General features: G+C 36.9%; 1 protein-coding gene across 2 annotated transcripts in view; it reads right to left on the bottom strand.

Moving 5' to 3' along the window:
• Window positions 1-921: 921 nt before the first annotated feature.
• LRP12 (LDL receptor related protein 12) overlaps window positions 922-19,693 on the bottom strand; it is a 93,633-nt gene continuing 74,861 nt past the window's right edge. For both annotated transcript variants that reach the window (XM_055546470.1, XM_055546471.1), the window contains 4 exons: window positions 14,461-14,663; window positions 12,059-13,163; window positions 10,396-10,528; window positions 922-5,478 (listed from right to left, as the gene is read on the bottom strand). In XM_055546470.1, coding sequence (XP_055402445.1) covers window positions 4,612-5,478; window positions 10,396-10,528; window positions 12,059-13,163; window positions 14,461-14,663 — 2,308 coding nt within the window. In that variant the 3' untranslated portion in view covers window positions 922-4,611. The remainder of the gene's footprint in view (window positions 5,479-10,395; window positions 10,529-12,058; window positions 13,164-14,460; window positions 14,664-19,693) is intronic.

Raw genomic sequence — 19,693 nt, 5'->3', positions numbered from 1 at the left:
TCCCCACAGTAAATATAATACATATAACATTCTCTGATTCTGATGCCAAAAAAAAAAAAAAAAAGAGAATAAAGCAATCAGAAAACAGTACCAATACCCACACCGAATCTGCTATTATTTGGTGAAACAAAAAACAATACATAGCAAAAAAAGGAAAAAAGGCTTCCTTTATATATTTCCTCCTTTTATATTAAGGAGGAAATAAAAACAGAACACCTGGAATATAAAAGTAATGACAACACTAATACACCTAAGTGTTTTGGCCTGTTTAAGCAGTGCTCAGAATTAAGTTATGACCAACCTAGACAGCATATTAAAAAGCAGACATTACTTTGTCAACAAAGGTCCATCTAGTCAGGGCTATGGATTTTCCAGTAGTCATGTATGGATGTGAGAATTGGACTATAAAGAAGGCTGAGTGCAGAAGAATTGATGCTTTTGAACTGTGGTGTTGGAGAAGACTCTTGAGAGTCCCTTGGACTGCAAGGAGATCCAACCAATCCATCATCCTAAAGGAGATCAGTCCTGAGTGTTCACTGGAAGGACTGATGCTGAAGCTGAAACTCCAATACTTTGGCCACCTCATGCGAAGAGCTGAATCATCTGAAAAGACCCTGATGCTGGGAAAGATTGAGGGCAGGAGGAAAAGGGGACAACAGAGGATGAGATGGCTGGATGGCATCATCGACTTAATGGACATGAGTTTGGGTAAACTCTGGTAGTTCGTGATGGACAGGGAGGCCTGGCGTGCTGCAGTTCATGGGGTCGCAAAGAGTTGGACACGACTGAGTGACTGAATTGAACAGAATTAAATCTCATATTAATAATTAAGAAAATATAAAAATGATTAAATTGAATGCTAACAAGGAGTTAAAAAAACAGCAACAAAATAAGGAAAGCAAAAAGTAGGACATTTATTTAAGGAAATCAATTAATTGGAAAACAGAAAAATAATAAAAGAGACACTCAAAGCATGCCACTTGGGGTGAAACAAGCAAACAAAAACAGCAAATTAGGCCAACTACTAGCTATCTTAATTAAGAAAATAAGGGAGCAAGCATAATACATACTCAGGGGAAAGAGCCACACACACAAAAGAGGAAGGGGTAACTCTGCTCACCACTGGGAAATGAACTTGAAAACCTGGACAGTATGGATGGTTGATGGTCCTAGCTAAGACACAGAAACTACACACACCAGTTACCATAAATACCAAAAGAGCTGTTAAAGAGCTATTTGCCAAACATTGACCAGCACCAGGTAATTTCACTGAAATCTTAAGGAAAATTCCAATGTTATGCAAACTGTTCCAGAACTCAGGAGAAAGAAAAATATTTCCAATTTACCAGCATAAAATCAATAACAAAGCTTCTTAAAGGTTGTGCTCAAAGGTGCATACACACACACACATGACTAATTGCACTGATGAATACAGATGCAAATCTAAATAAAATATGGAATAATCTGGAAATACATTGAAAGAGTAATACATATGGTCAAGTAGAGTTTATTTCAGGAATTTAAGGATGGTACAAAATATATTAATAAAATTCATATTAAAAGGTCAAAGGAGAAAAATCATATGATCATCTCCACAGAAAATGAAAAGGCATGTGATAAAATTCAACATGCAACCTTGACTAAGTTTTTTAAAAAACAGGGGTCAACAGATACTCCTTAATATGATTAACTAAATGTATATATCTCAACCCAGTTCATTGTAGCCAATATATTTTAACATTATTCTAGAAATACTAGACAATGCAAGCAAGACATAAAAAGAGGTATACAAACTGGAAGACATGACTGTATAACTGGAAAACACAAAAATATTAAGTGAAGTACTATTAGAAACCATAAGAAAATCAGAGTCTGGTAGCTAAGTAGAAAACATTTTACCTTTTTTAATACTAAAATAAGACTAAATTATAAATCAAAAGGACTTCCTTAATAATGGTAACAAAAATAATAAAATTTCTTAGACCTCTTGAACATTTCAAGATCTCAGTAAAGTAAAACGTGAAGCATCTTCAAAGGAAACAACAAAAAGACTTGAACAAATGGGAGCCATTTTTGGATGGTTTAGACAGAATTTTTAACATGATAATGATGTCAAATTTCCCCAAGCTGATCTATAAAACTGTCAAAAAAAAAAAAGTCCTATGGGTTTGTTTGGTGGAACACAAGGGTTGGTTCTAAAGTTCAACTGGAAGAATAAGCAAGAATATTGGAATACTTAAAAATTACAGTTATTAAAACAGTGGAAGACTGGTACAAAAAAAGAAAGGCAGGTCAGTTGAAGAGAATGGAATGGGAGTCTAGAAACATATCCACACAATATGAAAATCTGTAATATGATAAAAGGGTCATTTGCAAAAGTGAGGAAAGGATAGATTTAATAAACAGTCTTGCAGTAATTAGGTAGTTACCTAGGAAAAAAAAAGTGGAGCCTTAAATTCAGGACAGATCAAGTGTTTAAACGTGAAAAGTCAAAAAACAGAAATACCCAACTTTACTTTTAACCTTCAAACAGTAGTAGATATACCTTGCCTTTGAAAATAAGTGCAGAAGAGAATGCATAGTATGTTACAATTTGTATTATATCATATAGCATTTATAAACATGGATACATTTATGTATGTATATGGTATTTCTGGGGGGTATACAAGAATGTAGTGTTTGTACCTTTTTCTTTGAAAGGGAACTAAAAGATGAGTGTCAGGAGTAGGAGACAGACTTGATTTCTTTAATATTTAAACCAAGAAGATGTATTAGTTAATTTAAACAAAGAAATTAAAAACACATGCCAGAAAACAAAAACAAAAAACCTATACATAATAGTATATAATTAGTAGGACCCAAACAAGGTTAATTTGGTAACCCAAATTCTGACAGTAAAATACTGCATAGGAATTTTAAATGTCTGAAAATAATATAAAAAGAGAACTGCTAGAGTTACTGAATCTTCTAAGATACGTCAATTTTTTCAAAGGCAAAATAATATTCAGATCCTTAGGGATTTTTACCCTTGGGAACTGGTATAAGCTACTACTTTATGATAAGGGAGTTAAGAAAGACTATCTCCCTTTAATTTTTCTTCTAGACATACTGCATATTTCATGGCCTGAATTTGTATACACACCAAATAAAAATAAACAGCAACTTCAAGTTAAAAAGTACCTCAAGGCAATACAAAAAAAGTAATTTTAATTTTTGATACATATTAAAACATTTCAGTCAGTTCTTCCTGACAGCATAACACGACAAATACACAAGACCGCAAACATGCTTTAAAATGACATTCAGCAAAGTATTTAAAATTTAATAAATAGCAATAATCACACACAAATACATTTTTCATACTCAATCATTAAGCTACTAAAACAGACAGCTAAAAAATAAATAAATGGGAACTGACAATAAAAAAATATGCGGGGTTTTGCAATTCACTTTACTTTAAAAAGGGAGGTGATCTGAATGACTTCTTAATTTGCTTTTCATGTAGCATGATCCTCCCCTCATGAATAAAATATATTGAAAAGAATCACTGTCTTACAAGAATGCAGTCTTTAAATACAACAAATAAATATGAAACCAGCAAAGCAACCTCAAGTTGTAATAAAAATGCCCCCTCAACCCCCCAAAAAGCTATGGAAATATAGTCATCATGATAGCAAATAATAGTATTTAAAGTGATAGTGCTTCTGCACTAAACTCATCTGAGACCTTAATATGATTTTTAGTGCAAATCCCTAGGGTCCAATACAAGCATAACCCTGTATCAGGGAAAGACATTACCAGTTGGAACTTATCTTGTACAGTTTTTGTACACATAAAGTTCAAGATTTAATGCATAGTAGAATATCTTCATCTGCTTAATTTGTCCTTAAATAGAGATGAAAAAAAAATGACTTGGGATTTTTACCATTTGGTCTGTACCATATTAGAATATTAAAGTCAACATTAGAAAACCTATAAAAGAGTTTTGTTTTTTGCCATTAATTTATCTAACTATCTAAATTTCACATCATTGCATGTCAAACATGAGAAAAAATTTTAGACAAAGTTTTTTTTTCCCTTTGACAAGCTCATGTTATGATGAAGTACAATAATGCTTAGACAAACGTTATATAAATAAAAATAGATGAGTATAAGGAATTTTTACTTTTTATATCAACAATCTTAACATCTAGTATATTAACTTACAAGATGTGTTGGCAAAAGCATAAAGGGTTTAATTAAAAGAAGGTATTATTCTGAACAAAGAAATATTTTAACATAGGATAGATAAACTGACAGTCAAATGAGTTTCAGCAGCCATATCTCTACTGCTAACCACAGTACCAGAATGAAAACAATTAGAAACAAATGGAAAAACATTACTGAACAATCTGAATACATAATGCATTTTTAGCTGCTAAAATAGTAAACTCTAAAGTTCATAGAGTTACAGTTGTTTAATTTAACCATGCAGGCTAACATATGATAATAAGAAATCACCCTGCATCTTTTTTTTTCTTTTTAAATGAAAACTAGTTTAATTGTAAAGTTACAAAACAATGAATGGATATTGCTCCAACTTGTACCCAAGCTCCCTGATGGGATCCGTACCTAACAAAGTAACAAAGCTTCATCATCACTCGTTTCAGTTTTCAGCGTTGCTTCTAAGCAAGAGTCCGGGATCTGGGCAGTGTGGACGATACCACAGCGCTCACAAGGGCCATCACGACTACTTGGCCTCACTCCAGGATTTGTTCCACTATATGGTTGTCTGAACCCTTGCCCTTGATCGGAGGCAAGATCAAGAAGCGGTCTGGAGCAGTCATTCACATCAAAGTCTGAAGCTCCTTCAGAAACTGGAATTAGCATTTCGACATCATCATCTTCTTCTCTTCCATTTACCCCATTATCAAGCTGTCTCAAAGGGCTCTGGTTCTGATTCGCAGAGCTTGATCGCCCTAATGTAAAACGTACCCAGCGTAGCCCCTGAGTCATTCGACTTAGCGCACTTGTGAGCTGGTGCCGTGCTGGACTCACACTGGGGGGTTCCACGCTGGTCACATCCCGTCCGGTCTCTGTGTGACCCCCTCTGGTGCTCTGAGTGGAGGAACTTCCACTTGCTCCCACCGTTGCTTCTACAGCTGTCGTGGGAGGGACTTTTTGGGGCAAAGGAGCTGCAACCCCACCCGATGCTCCTGCCATATCTCTTCTCTCATTTTCTGTGTCTGTGTCGTCAGACTCCACGGAAAACAGACTTCTGTGAGTATGATTTCTTTCAGGTTCTCTGCTGGTACTCTGGCTAGGGACAACCTCATCTCCATCTGCTGAGACCAGAGCCAATGACCCTGAATGGCGTGACCTTGCAAAATTAAAAATACGATTCCAGATGTTGCTGGATCTGCCTGCCATAGGGAGTCTGATGGAAGTAAATCCAAGCTGAGACCGTACAGCCAGCCTCAGGTTTTCCAAAACAGATGCCTGCCAAAAAAAAAAAAAAAATCTTAAGACAGCTGAAAACAAGGTATTAATAAAACTGTGTTGTGGGTAAAAATTCTATTACTCATTGTTAGGGTCTATGAAAGATAAATTAAATTCTCTCATTAATACAGGTTCATCCCACTCCAGAAACTAACCTATAACTGGAACCACTGTTCACTGTGTTTAAGATTTTCTTGATACTTTATATATGAACTTTAAAATGATAATGTCAATCACAACAGCAATTTTGTTTTAAAACTTCACACAGTAATCCAATCCTAGAAATGTACCAAAGATGAAAATGAAATTATTTGATACTTCTTTAGCTAGAAGCATAGAATAATCTCTACCATAATTCTTTAAATGACTTACAGGAGTGTGAAAACCAGGCTGTTTATCTGTTTGTTTAGAAGAGAACAAATCAGACTTGATTTACAAGGTCAAAACCAAGGATTTGTTGGATGAGTAGATAGATACTGAGAGTTTATTTATATTACCATAAACAGAGGAATTATTATATTTGTAATGCAGCACAGAAAACAGAAAGTCAAAGAAAATAATTTGTTTATAGCACTAGTCAATAGTATCTGAGACATTTAGGTTTCTTCTCAGTCTTAAAAGATTTAAGTCTTATTGTCATGTTAAACATAAATTATAAACTATTCTTTGAAAACTGATGATTTTTAACTAGTGCATTTGGGAGGTGACCATATTGCTCAACTGAAAGAAAAACTTTTTTTGTAGATGAATGACTATCAGAATTATTAAAAAAAAACACAAAAACCCAACAAGCTACTGTTATAAAAATAGTCTTTAAGCTCCATCTAGTGGTTATAAAAAGGAGTAATCAAACTTGGAACAAACACAGCTTTCATCAATCTGGCATTTAGTATTTTTAAAACACAGTATATCCAAGAAACAATGGTAAGTTGATATACTCCCTTTCAAATGAAGATACAGCTTCTATCTGCCAAAATGAATGACTCTTGCCCCTCCTCCTCACAGAAGAAAAGAAGGGAAGAGAATAAGAAAATGTGATAGTATGTTCTCCATCTCTCTCTGTGACTGGTACTGCATTTATTTGTGATTTCCATATAGACTTTTTGAACATAATTCCTGAAATATAATTCACAGAAAGCTAAGAAGCTACTATCATAGGAATATCTCATAGTCTGGCCTTAATAAAGAACAGATTGTCAATAAGAAATCTGAATATCAGCATATATAAATTTAGTATGCCAGTAAGATTTTTCACCAATTATGAATATAAACCAAAAGTGGTTCACATCCCTATGAACTCCACAGATCTGGTTCTCCTCATCTGGCTCAAGTTCTAAGGCTTTGTGTGAGCACTGTCATTAAATCCAGCAAGGAATACAGGCTCTTCAGCTATCCTCCCCTCTTAGGCAGCTGAGATCCACAACGCCTTCAGCACACTTCAAAGCCGACTTTAACAGTACAGTCTGCCACAGTGAGATGAAGTTCTCTACTCATTTCAAAGTCTGTTTAATTAAATGACTGCCCATTCAGTTCTACAAGGGGATCTCATGATTGTTTTAGGAATAATTTCATATACTTCTTCAGTTTATGAAGAAGAAGAAAAGAAAGCATGCCTCAGAAAGGATTGCTATTTTGAATGAGATGGTAATTCAGAAAATAATTCTTTTTAAGAACTAATATAGATACTTGATATTTTATTAACAAAAGTTTTAAACTTGAGAATTTAATTTCATTAACTAAATAAAATCTAGTTTACAAACATGTTTTATTTTAAAACTTTTTTGAATCAAAGTTCTCAGGGTAAATTATAACCCAAGAGGAAAGCTGTTATAGGGAGTTAATGAAACTTTACCCAAAGTGAAGTCTGACCTTTGCCCTTTACTTCTGGGAAGAGATCTCAATCCCTGCAATGTCATCTTTGATGGAAGTGTCATTGTGTGGAGCCTTGGGCCAGCCAGAGAGTAACAGTGTGTTTCAGGTGGAGGCTCTGAGCCACACAAACGTGATGCAGGTGAGGGCTTTCAATCAGCAGAATCAGTCAATCTCTGAAGGGCTAGAGACCAGGATCAGTCACGTGTGCGATGAACTGTGCCTATGTGATGGAGCTCCTATAAAATCCTTGGACACCAGGTTTGGGTGAGCTTCCCTGGATGGCAATGTTTCATGCATACTGCCATTCACTGGTGTTGAGAGACTTACACTGTCCCGACATTACGGGGAAAAGATGATTGGAAGGGTTATGCTTGGTATTCTCCTGAGGCTGATTTAATCTGGGTCCTTTCCCAGCAATAAAAGTTACACCATGGTATGTAACAGCTTTCAATGAGCTCTGAGGCTTTCTAGTGAATTATCAACCTGAGGATGGTTTTCGGGGCCCCTGAACTTACAATTATTATAATTGGTGTTAGAAGTGAGGGCTATCATATGTGGACTATGCTCCTTGTAACTCACAGTTGACTAAACTCTTGAAGGTACCCTCAAGGTATACTGGTGGTGGGTGACAGATGGTAGAGGGGCATGCATGGAATTAACCATTCTCTGAATTCCTACCTAAAAAGAACCCTTCCCCATGGCAGAACCAACAATATATTATGAAAAAGCCACAATGTAGGTTCTTCCTATGTTGCACACAGAATTTTAACCAGTGGAAATTCTGAATTATTTACTTAGCAAATTATATCCAGAGAAATGTTTTAAAACTATAAATTCTCACAAAGATTTCCTAAAAAGACTCAAATAAGGTGACAGATTGCAATCAGAAATCTCATTTATCAAAAAGGAAATGGACTTTCATTTTGAATGGAATTAATCACTGGGCTTTCCTGGTGGCTCAGCTGGGAAAGAAGCCACCTGCAAAGCAGGAGATCTGGGTTCAATCCCTAGGTTGGGAAGATCCCCTGGAGAAGGAAACAGCTACCCACTCAAGTATTCTGGCCTGGAGAATTCCATGGATTATCCATGGAGCTGCGAAGAGTCAGACACGACTGAGCGACTTTCACTTTCAATCACTGGGAAAACAATGTCTAACAATTTTTCTTAATTCTGATACTGGGAACAATTTTTAGAATTATTTCATGATGAATTTACATTTTAAATGTATAAACCTTTATGGCCTTATGAACCCTGGCACAACTTTAAGAATTGAAAAAGAAATTTAAAAAGCAATTGCCAGGAACTACATTCAACATCTTGTAATAACCTATTACGGAAAAAAATATGAAAAAGAATGTACATAACTATGTATATAACTGAATCACTTTGCTGTATACTGGAAACTAAGACAACACTGTAAATAAACTACACTTCAATAAAAAATTGCTAACAAAAATTTAAAGAATTCAGCAACATTAATAAAGAATGACTATATGGGAGGGGAGTTTGGGGGAGAATGGATACATAAATATATATGGTTGAATCCCTCTGCCGTCCACCTGAAACTTTCATAACATTGTTAACTGGGTATACTCCAAATAAACTAAAAAAATTTAAAAAAGAATGAGTCACTATTTAAAGAAAATGATATGGATTTTTAAGCACTGTAAAATTCAGCTGTGAAGAGGTTTTCTCTCAAGGCAGGTAGAGATATTAACTTCATTTCAATGACTTATTTTAATCTTGCATGTTACTAACGTATTTCTAAGCATATCAACTTTAGTATTTATTCTTAAATCTTTGAAATAGTTCAAGTAAAAAATAAGTTGTCAGACTTTACTTTTGAATTTCAGTGTACTAAATTATTCTAAACATTAGGGCTTCCCAGGTGGCGCTAGTGGTAAAGAACCCACTTGGCAATACAGGAAATATGAGAGACATGGGTTCGATTCCTGGGTGGGGAAGATCTCCTGGAGAAGGGTATGGCAACCCTCTCCAATATTCTTGCATGGAGAACCCCATGGACAGAGAAGCCTGGTGGGTTACAGACTATGGGGTCGCAAAGAGTCAGACAAGACTGAGTGACTAAGCACATCCTAAACATTAAAATCGGAGAAGGCAATGGCACCCCACTCCAGTACTCTTGCCTGGAAAATCCCACTGACAGAGGAGCCTGGAAGGCTGCAGTCCATGGGGTCGCTGAGGGTCAGGCACGACTGAGCGACTTCACTTTCACTTTTCACTTTCATGCATTGGAGAAAGAAATGGCAACCCACTCCAGTGTTCTTGCCTGGAGAATCCCAGGGACAGGGGAGCCTAGTGGGCTGCCGTCTATGGGGTCGCACAGAGTCGGACACAACTGAAGTGACTTAGCAGCAGCAGCAAACATTAAAATGCTTAAGAATCACGTAACCAAATAAGAAGTAAAGAATGAAAACTTTACTTTTGAATTTGTTAAAATATAAGGAAACAACTAGAGTAAACCCATGAAAAACATGGGCTTACCCAGCTGCACTTATTTACGGATTTTTTGTCAATGGCAAATACTACAGCACCACACCATCTATGGTTGGTTGAATTTGTGGACACTGAACTCTAGACAGAAGGCTGACTATAGAGTTGTTTAGTTGCTCAGTTATGTCCAGTTCTTTTGTGACCCCATGGATTGTAGCCCACCAGGCTCCTCTGTCCATGGGATTTCTCAGGCAAGAATACTGGAGTGGGTTGCCATTTCCTTCTCCAGGGGATCTTCCCAACCCAGGGATCAAACTGCATCTCCTGCATTGGCAGGTGGATTCTTTACCATTGGGCCACCTGGGAAGCTCAACTATAAAGTTACATGTGAATTTTCACCTGCATGGAGCACTGACGCCCCTAACCCTCACACTGTTCAGGAGTCAACCGTATAATTTCAAATCTTCCATTTATTTAATTCTTGACTCAACTGCAAAAATTCTGACACAATCGAGGGTCCTTCACCATTACATGTAAGTATAGACTTCATTTTAAGAGGTACTGAAACAGAAATCACAAAGTGTAACATACCTGATTAGGTGAACAAACAGGAAAATCTTCAACTGGTGGAATTAAACCCTGAGCAATCAATTGTCCATAAGAGGGAGGAGCTTCTCTTCTTAACAATTCTGCTTCCACTCTGGACAACTGTGTTTCAAATGATCTTTGAGAGAAATAGACGGATGAAAGGAGTTTAAAAAAAAAAAAAGGGCACGCCAAAACAGTAATTCTTTAATTATCAACAATTAAAACAATCTGAATTTTAATATATTTGTTCATTTGTAAAGCAGAATCAGTCAACATTTGGTGAGTATCTATACTACCCTACACTGAGAACACAGAGATGAAGCGGACAGTCCAGCCTCATGTGGTTTTTACACTAGGGGTCTGGATCACTAAGTTTTAATAAATTAAATATCCCTGTAAAAGATAAAACTACTAGATCTTTACCCTTCTGAGATCAGAGGGGCTTGAGGTGAAAGTATTTGAATATTCTTAGAAGATACTTTATTCGTCAAGTCCAACACATTTACTTTTCAGGTAAGGAAAACAGTGAAATGAGTTGCCAAAACCCATTCTGGAATAACCTGTTCTTAAACTCAAGACCTCCGGTCTTCACTGTGCTCTTGTGTGTGTGTGTGTGTGTGTGTGTGTGTGTGTGTGTGTGTGTGCGCGCGCGCGCTAAGTCCTTTCAGTCGTGTCCGACTCTTTGCGACTCTATGGACTGTAATCCTCCACACTCCTCAGTCCATGGGGCTTCTCCAGGCAAGAATACTGGAGTGGGCTGCCATGCCCTCCTCCAGGGGATCTTCCCTACCCAGGGATCAAACCCAGGTCTCTGACATGTCCTGCACTGCAGGTGGGTTCTTTACCACTCTTTATGTTGCTTACTTGGTTTTATGTTGCAATGTAGTAAAACATTTCTGGCCACTTATGCCAAGTAAGAAGCATATGGTTGTTTTGATACTGTGCATCTGTTCTTGGCTGTCTGGTATGTGACTTCTTTGTTGTATGTATTACTTGCAACTCTTCTGGGGCTGATGGTCATGGTCTCCACAGGAGCTTTCTAGAAGACCTCTCTGCCATCAACTTCTCCAGGTCTCTCCTCTGCCACGTGGAAGACGGCTCTCCCTGAGGGCCACCCTTTCACGCTGAACCACTTCTTACTTAACTGAGGTCCTCTGACTTTTATACCACTTTATTTTATAGCTCTTACAGCATTTATATGTTTTGTCATTTAATTCTACCCACCAGTTCCTTCCTTCTAACTGTAAACTGCCTGTGAGATTACTCCTACTCATTGCTCTATTCACCCATATACTGCTTTGAACATAGAAGGCTCTCAAATGTCTGGAATTGTTGAATTAATATTTATAAAAACTCAGGTTAAAGCACCACGACCAAGAATTACAGCTTGCAAAATTCCTATAAAACACGTTAATCTGAAAACACTACAGTCTGCCTTTTCTCACCTCATTAACTCTTAAGTGTTTGTTTTTTTAATGTGCTTATTAACCTTTTGAGTCATATGCTTTTCATAGTAATTTTATAAATCACAGACAATAGGTAGCTCTGTCTCCAATAGTGTAACAAAAATATATTGCTCATCTCCTTAAAAAATGTGTTGTAAATATCTGGGCCATGTTTTTACTGTACAGAGCACGCAACACCATAGCTCTGTCTTGATACTGACCTTCGTTCAAACATTCTCAGAGAATAAAGCTTACAGGTGCACCCCAAGGCAATGACCAGCAGCAGGCCGCAGATGAGGCTCCCGATGACGGCGGCGGTGATGACCCGGGTTGGCACGATCACCGGGCAGTTCTCCTCGTCGCTGCCGTCGCCGCAGTCGTCCTGAGAGTCACACACCCAGCTTTCAAACACACACCGGTTGTTTTTACAATGAAAATTTCCTGGCTGGCAAAAGAAGCAGTTTTTTTCATCGGAGCCATTTGGGCAGTGGTTCTGGTAGTTGCAGCGATCGGAGCGAGGGTAGCAGACGCCATTCCGGGAACACGGGAACTCCTCCTTCTGGCACACGGTACAGTTGATCTCGTCCCGCCCGTTTGGGCAATGCCAGTAGCCATCACAGCGCTGCTGCTCGGTGTAGCAGCCCCAGTTCCCTCCGCAGGGGATCTCCCACGGCAGACAGAAGCCATCTACCTGGTAAGTAGCATTAAAGCCCCTGGCCGCGTTGACTTTATCGGCGCAGAAATGGACCCTTATCTGTCCAGAAGAAGACACTACAGTGAGAGGCGCGTGAGAATCAAAAGCGGTCAACACACGCAGAAGCTTGTGCGGATTCTCCTCTAATCCATCGTATATTTTGACATAATCACCATAACCAGTACCATCAAGTTTAAAGTCTGTGAAGCGTAAGATGACTTTGCGGTGATCACCAGTGTCTATTAACCAGGTGCAATTGCTTCCGGGAGGATAAAAGTCTGGATAATTGGGAGAATTAAAAGTACCATAAAAATATTTTAACCACTGCCCACAAGTGGGCACATCACAGTCGATCTCATCTCCGAGGTCAAGGCAGTCAATGTTGCCATCGCATTTTAAAGACTCGGGAAGGCAGGTGTAGACTTTGGTAAACCGAGACAGACACTGGAACTGGTTGTAAGCACAGGGCTGGAAGGAGGCAGATGTTGGAGGATTCGCTTCTCTGGCACAGATCTCTTCATCAGAACTGTCTCCACATTCATCCATGTTGTTGCATTTCCAGGCTGCTGGTATACACTTTCCATTTCCACAGCGAAACTGGTCACAAGCACAGTTTGGTTCTTCAGATTTCCCTGGGAGGTCAGTGAGAGGAGGGAGATGGAGAGGTAAGGAGGGAAAAAAAACATATTCTTTAAAGGATATGTAACAGCAAGTGGTATTTTTATCGTAAATGTTAATTAGCTCAGGTGATAGCTGGGCTTAAGCAAAAAATTTAATTAATACTGGCTTACTGATTACTCAAAATTTTAATTAAATAATACTTATGATTTGTTCCATGAAGATCTCTACAGCTGACCTAAAGATAAAGGACTGATTCTGTTTTTGCAGAAGCTGCTTTGCTACAGAACATTTAGTAAAGTGATGTAAGATATATGCGCCAGTAGTATATATTGCCTAAGAATTTTAAATACCCTACTGAATAAACATTTTGAAATTAAGAAAAACTCCTCCATAATAATCACCTTTTCAAATCCATTTTAATATTCTTTTCTATTTACTTATATATATTTATGTACATATACGCAATATCTTGCAAGTCCATTAATCTAGACTCAAGAGTATGGGAAAGGAGAGAGAAAAGAACTGAAATGTTCATAGAATTCTAATTGTTTAGTAGACTATCCTAAATATATATCAAGAATGAGATAGGGAAAGAAAACTAAACATTAGCATCCTACAGTCCACACTGATGATGTCAGCCCAAGGCTTTCCTCTCCATCAACAACTTATTTACTGGCAAATAGGTGACAGAAAATGCTTCAGAACAAAGTAATTATTACAAAGATGTGCTTTTAATAAAAAAGAGAAAAAGTAGCATATGTTGCTAAAGGTGACCATGTTAATTTCAGAAAAATATAAAGTTATTTACAGCAAAAATCTACGGGACTCTAATGCTCTGAGTTCTTCGTATTTTTATGATCTGGTCACACTATTCAGATAAAGTTTAAGAACTAGCAAAAGAAGACTTCTGATACTACAAACTATGAAAGTAAAATTGATTGTGTCTTTTCTTTGAAGGTGTAAAGATAATGGTAACACACAAAAATACATTCTGAAATAACATGCAGGATACGGGTGAACACTTGAGGGGAAAAAAGTTCCTTTTAAAATAAATATATTCAAAATATTTAAAACGACTGACTTTAGTGTATAAAATTAACCATTCTATTAGGATTATACAAAATGCCTTTTGGAGACCTAACTCTAGGGCACCTAGAATTTGCCTCGAATTCTGCAATCTCAGCTGTCTTGGTATTTAGTCACAATAAAATGGACGTTGTTTAGAAGGCGAAGGCAAGTCCTGAAGTGATTGAGGAGTTAATTTGATAGAATTCTGTTCCAAACCTTTCTTCTTATATAAAAACACACCTGAAAAGTATGCCAGCCTGAAACCCTTCCTAGAGATACTGTCATCGGAATGGAACCTGATCCAGACGTGGTCTTGGGAAGAAATGTACGGCGGTGGGATTGTGGAACCACAGGCTCTGTAGCTTTCAATATTCTTGTATGTTTCTATTGTCAACCAGTCCAAACTGCATCTTCTGGAGCCTTGAATATCAAAATCCTGAAAACTACAAATAAAAAGTCAGAAAAGGCTGTTGAAAGGAAATTTTGGAAAAAAATTTCATTAAAAAAAAAATCAAAATAACCGAGAACTTTATTATAAGCCTCTAAATATCCACTGATTCTCCTGGCTCTTCTTAGTACACAACTGTATCATCAAAAAATAATAACAATAATACTTCTGTGTTCCTAATATTTATATCTCTTTCCCAGATTCCAGAATAATACTTCTTCATAAGTAACACAAAGTTCCAAAATAATGCTAAAAAAACAGGAGATAGTTGGCACGGCACCTTTTTCTTCTCCCTGTATGTCTTTAAGAAGGACCACTTCTAATTTCTAATACTCTAAATTGTTCTCTGTTTGGACCAGGAACACCACTCCATAATTCAATGAACTGAAGGACACAGAGGAAGTCAGCCTTCCCTTAAGACTGGTTAATCTGCTTGCATAATGAAAAGTTTATAGGTCACATTTTCAGGAGAGCAAATAGCACCAACCTGAGCCAAGTAAAGAAGTTAAAAATGAACAAAGAAAAAACTTCAGTGACAAGTCCCTGAGTTTGGGAATACTTTTCTACATAAATGATTTATAGCCAAATGTTATCTTATAGTTTGTAAAACACGGGCACAAATAAAGGACAGAAAGGGGCTTCCCAAGTGGCTCTGTGGTAAAGAATCCACCTGCCAATGCTGGAGATGCTAGAGACGTGGGTTTGATTCCTGGGTTGAGAAGATCCCCTGGAGGAGGAAATGGCAACCCACTCCACTATTCTTGGCTGGGAAGAACGGACAGAGGAGCCTGATGGGCTGTAGTCCACGTGGTCACAAAAAGTCAGACATGGCTGAGGAACCGAGCATGTACGCAAAGGACAGAACAAATAAGAAGCACATAAAAAATTAGCCAAAAAGTGAGATTCCTTGCCTCTGCCTTAAGCCAAGTGATGATAAAGTTAATTATCCGAGGATTATTACACCAGGCTATTTCCTCTTTAAATATTCTGTGTAACTAGAACAAAGGCTGACACTTTGACTGCTTCCAGTTTTTCACTATTATGAACAATGTTTTAAGGAATTCTCATACATGTTCTCTCCATACACACATAAGCAAGTATTTCTGTAGGATAGCTTTTTCTAGAAGTAGAATTGTTAGAGCCAAGCATACAATTCCACTTTAAAGTTGATGGTGGCATTGAGAAAATGTTTATACCAACTCACAATTCCACTGAATGTGTGTGAAAAAATACCTTATACCCTACAACTCTGGCAAAAGGAAACATTTTATTTCCAAAGATTTGTTTCCAATTAGGTGCATAAAATAAATTTAGCATTGTTCTAGTCTCCATTTCCTTATTTACTGAGATTGAAACACTTTTCCTATGTTTATTAGATATTTCTATTTCTTTTCCTGTGAATCACACTGTTATACCCTTTGTACAGTGAAATGTATTCTTATTCAAGAACTCTTTATAAACATGTGGGGCTTCCCTGGTGGCTTGGACGGTAAACAATCTGCCTGCAATGCAGGAGACTCAGTTTCGATCCTTGGGTTGGGAAGATTCCCTAGAGAAGGTAATGGCTACTCACTCTAGTATTCTTACCTGGAGAATTCCATGGATGGAGGAGCCTGGTGGGCTACAGTCCATGGCGTCATGAAGAATTGGACATAACTGATCAACTATCACTTTCACTTTTAAATGTATCTTTTTGAGGCATGTAGGTTACACAAGATATATATGTACAACCACTCACACCCACATTCTCCCCAGTAGTCGGTGCTACCTGTGGTGCTGAATTTGATGCTAAATTTAGTTGGTGCTAAAAGTATTTTGAATTTCAGCCATTACTGGGCATGAAATGGCATCTCTCATGGTTGTTTTATGTGCATTTCCTGAAAGACCAATGATGTTGAACATCTTTTCATGTGCTTATTGGACATTCTTATATCTTCTTTGAAGTGTCTGTTCAAGTCTCTTGTCCTTTTAAAAAAATTTGAGCTATAAAAATTCTTTGTACATTCTGGATCCAAGTACTTTATTAGATATGTATATTGCTAATATTTTCTCTATCCATGGATTGCTTTCACTTTCTTAATGGTATCTGTTACTTAGACAGGTTTTTTTTGAAGTATGGTTGACTTACAACATTATATTAGTTTCAGGGATACAACACAGTAACTTGATATTTTTATAGCTTATCAGATCAGATCAGATCAGATCAGATCAGTCGCTCAGTTGTGTCCGACTCTTTGCGACCCCATGAATCGCAGCACACCAGGCCTCCCTGTCCATCACCAACTCCCGGAGTTCACTGAGACTCACGTCCATCGAGTCAGTGATGCCATCCAGACATCTCATCCTCTGTCCTCCCCTTCTTCTCTTGCCCCCAATCCCTCCCAGCATCAGAGTCTTTTCCAATGAGTCAACTCTTCACATGAGGTGGCCAAAGTATTGGAGTTTCAGCTTTAGCATCATTCCTTCTAAAGAAATCCCAGGGCTGATCTCCTTCAGAATGGACTGGTTGGATCTCCTTGCAGTCCGAGGGACTCACAAGAGTCTTCTCCAACACCACAGTTCAAAAGCATCTATTCTTTGGCGCTCAGACTTCTTCACAGTCCAACTCTCACATCCATATATGACCACAGGAAAAACCATAGCCTTGACTAGCCCTATACTCCATATAAAATTATTATTACATATTGGCTATATTCTTCTGTGCTGTACATTACATCCTTGTAACTTTTTAATTTTATATATAGTAGTTTGTACCTCAATAGTCCTCCACTTATCTTATCCCTCTCCACTGGTAACCACTAGTTTGTTCTCTGTATTTGTGAGAATGTTTCTGTTTTGTTATATTCACTAATGTGTTTTATTTTTCAGATTCCACATAAACTAAAAATATACAGTATGTGTCTTTCTCTGTCTGACTTATTTCACTAAGCATAATATCCTGTAGGTCTATCCACACTGTTGGAAATAGCAAAATTTCATTCTTTTTTATGGCTGAGAAATATTCCACCACCATACACACACCCCCACATCATTTTTATCTATTTATCTGTATTTCATGTCTTGGCTACTATAAATAATGTTGCTATGAACACTGGGATGCATTTATCTTTTCAAATTATTTTTTTCATTTTCTTTGGGTAAGAAGAGTGGAACTGCAGGGTTGTGTGGTAGTTCTGTTTTTCATTTTTTGAAGAACTTACGTGCTGTTTTCCACAGTGGCTGTGCTGAATGGGAGAAGATATTTGCAAATGACATGTCCAATAAGGGGTTAATTATCCAAACTACACAAAGAACTCATACAACTCAATATCAAAAAAACAACCCAATTAAAGTATGGGCAGAGGATTTGAACAGACATTTTTCCAAAGGAGACATACAGATGGCCAACAGGCATTATGAAAAGATGCTCAACATTTCTAATCATCAGGGAAATGCAACACAAAACCACAATGAAATACCACCTCACATCTGTCAAAGTGGTTATTGTCAAAGCCGTGTTGTTCAAGATGTGGAAAAAAGGGAACCACCTTTGTGCACTGTTGGTGGAACCACATGGAAAACATTATGGAGGTTCCTCAAAAAACTAAAAATAGACCTACCATACAATCTAGCAATTTCACTCCTAGATATTTATGGAAGAAAACAAAACATTAATTAGAAAAGATATATATACCCCTAATGTTTATGGTGGCTTGTGGAATCTCAGTTCCTTGACCAGGGATTGAACCTGGGTCATGGCAGGGAAAGCCTGGAATTCTAACCACTAAGCCACCAGGGAACTCCCAACTTTTAATCAACTAAAATGTTTAAGATTCATGAAATCAGGGACCTGACCTAGAACAAAAGAAATAATCAGTAGTTGTCTCTTCACGTATACACTATGAGGATTTGGTTTTCCAGTATTCATTTAGGGTGCTTAAAATACATTTATAAGGAGAAACAGTTTTCAGTTTTTCTTTTTTTATGCTTTGTAATAGTTTATATAACAGATTGTTTACAAATCTGTGCCTTGTGCTTCTTCACAGTACAGACGACTTAGGGTAGAGATTTTCAATTTCTTCATGCTTTTTGGTTTAATCAGCTTTTCCTAAACTTTGAATTAGTCAATTTTGATAATTTAAATTTTCTTAGAAGTCATTTGCCCTTGAAAGTAAAATTTTTCACCGCAAAGCTTCACATAGTACTTTCAAACAACTGTTTAAATTTTCCTATCTATGGTCTTTAAATTTGTTTGGGTTTTCTTTGTAGGTAAGTGTAATACTGGCAAATAAGAGTTTTACGTCTTCCTTTTCATTTTTTTTATATCACTAATCTCTATTTGTTGGAGTGTTGTATTGATTGAGGGTTCAAGTACAAGCAGTGAAAGTATGTAACCTTGTTTTGGTCCTTTGTGTTAAATTAACTTCAACATTAAAAGTTTGATTTTTAAAATTTTTGAACAGATACCTTTTAGCAAGTTAAGAAAATTTCTTTCTCTGTTTATTTGGTATTGTAAAATTATCTGGGTGTGGAATCTTATTTTGACTGTTGATTTAATTTCTTTAATGACTATTACATTAGTTAGTTTTCTAATTCTTCTTGAATCAATTTGGTAACACACTTTCAGAAAATGATTCACTTCATCTAATTTATAAAAGTATCAATATAAACCATTCACGATATTCCTTTGTGACTTAAAATCTCTATTATTGTATTTATAACTATAGGCATTTTTGTTGTTTTTGTATCTTTTTTTTCCTTCAGTCTTGCCTTGAGATCTGTCTTTGTTTATTTTACTGAGTTTTTCAGAAAACCAGTTTTTGTTTTTTCTGTTTAATTATCTTCTGATAAATACAGATTTTTTTTCTGTTTAATTTTAATTCATTTTTTTCTGTTTAATTATTTTCTGGTCAATAAAGATTACCCTGTAGTTTTTATTCTGAACTCTTGAGAAAATGCTGAGCTAATATATTTTCCACTTTACTCTCCATGCATTTATTTTTAATTCAATGCATTAAAGTTGTAAATTTTTCACTAACTGCTGTT

Source organism: Bubalus kerabau, chromosome 14, assembly GCF_029407905.1.
Source record: "Bubalus kerabau isolate K-KA32 ecotype Philippines breed swamp buffalo chromosome 14, PCC_UOA_SB_1v2, whole genome shotgun sequence".
Taxonomy (NCBI): Eukaryota; Metazoa; Chordata; class Mammalia; order Artiodactyla; family Bovidae; genus Bubalus; species Bubalus kerabau.
This window is presented reverse-complemented; position numbering and strand designations above follow the sequence as displayed.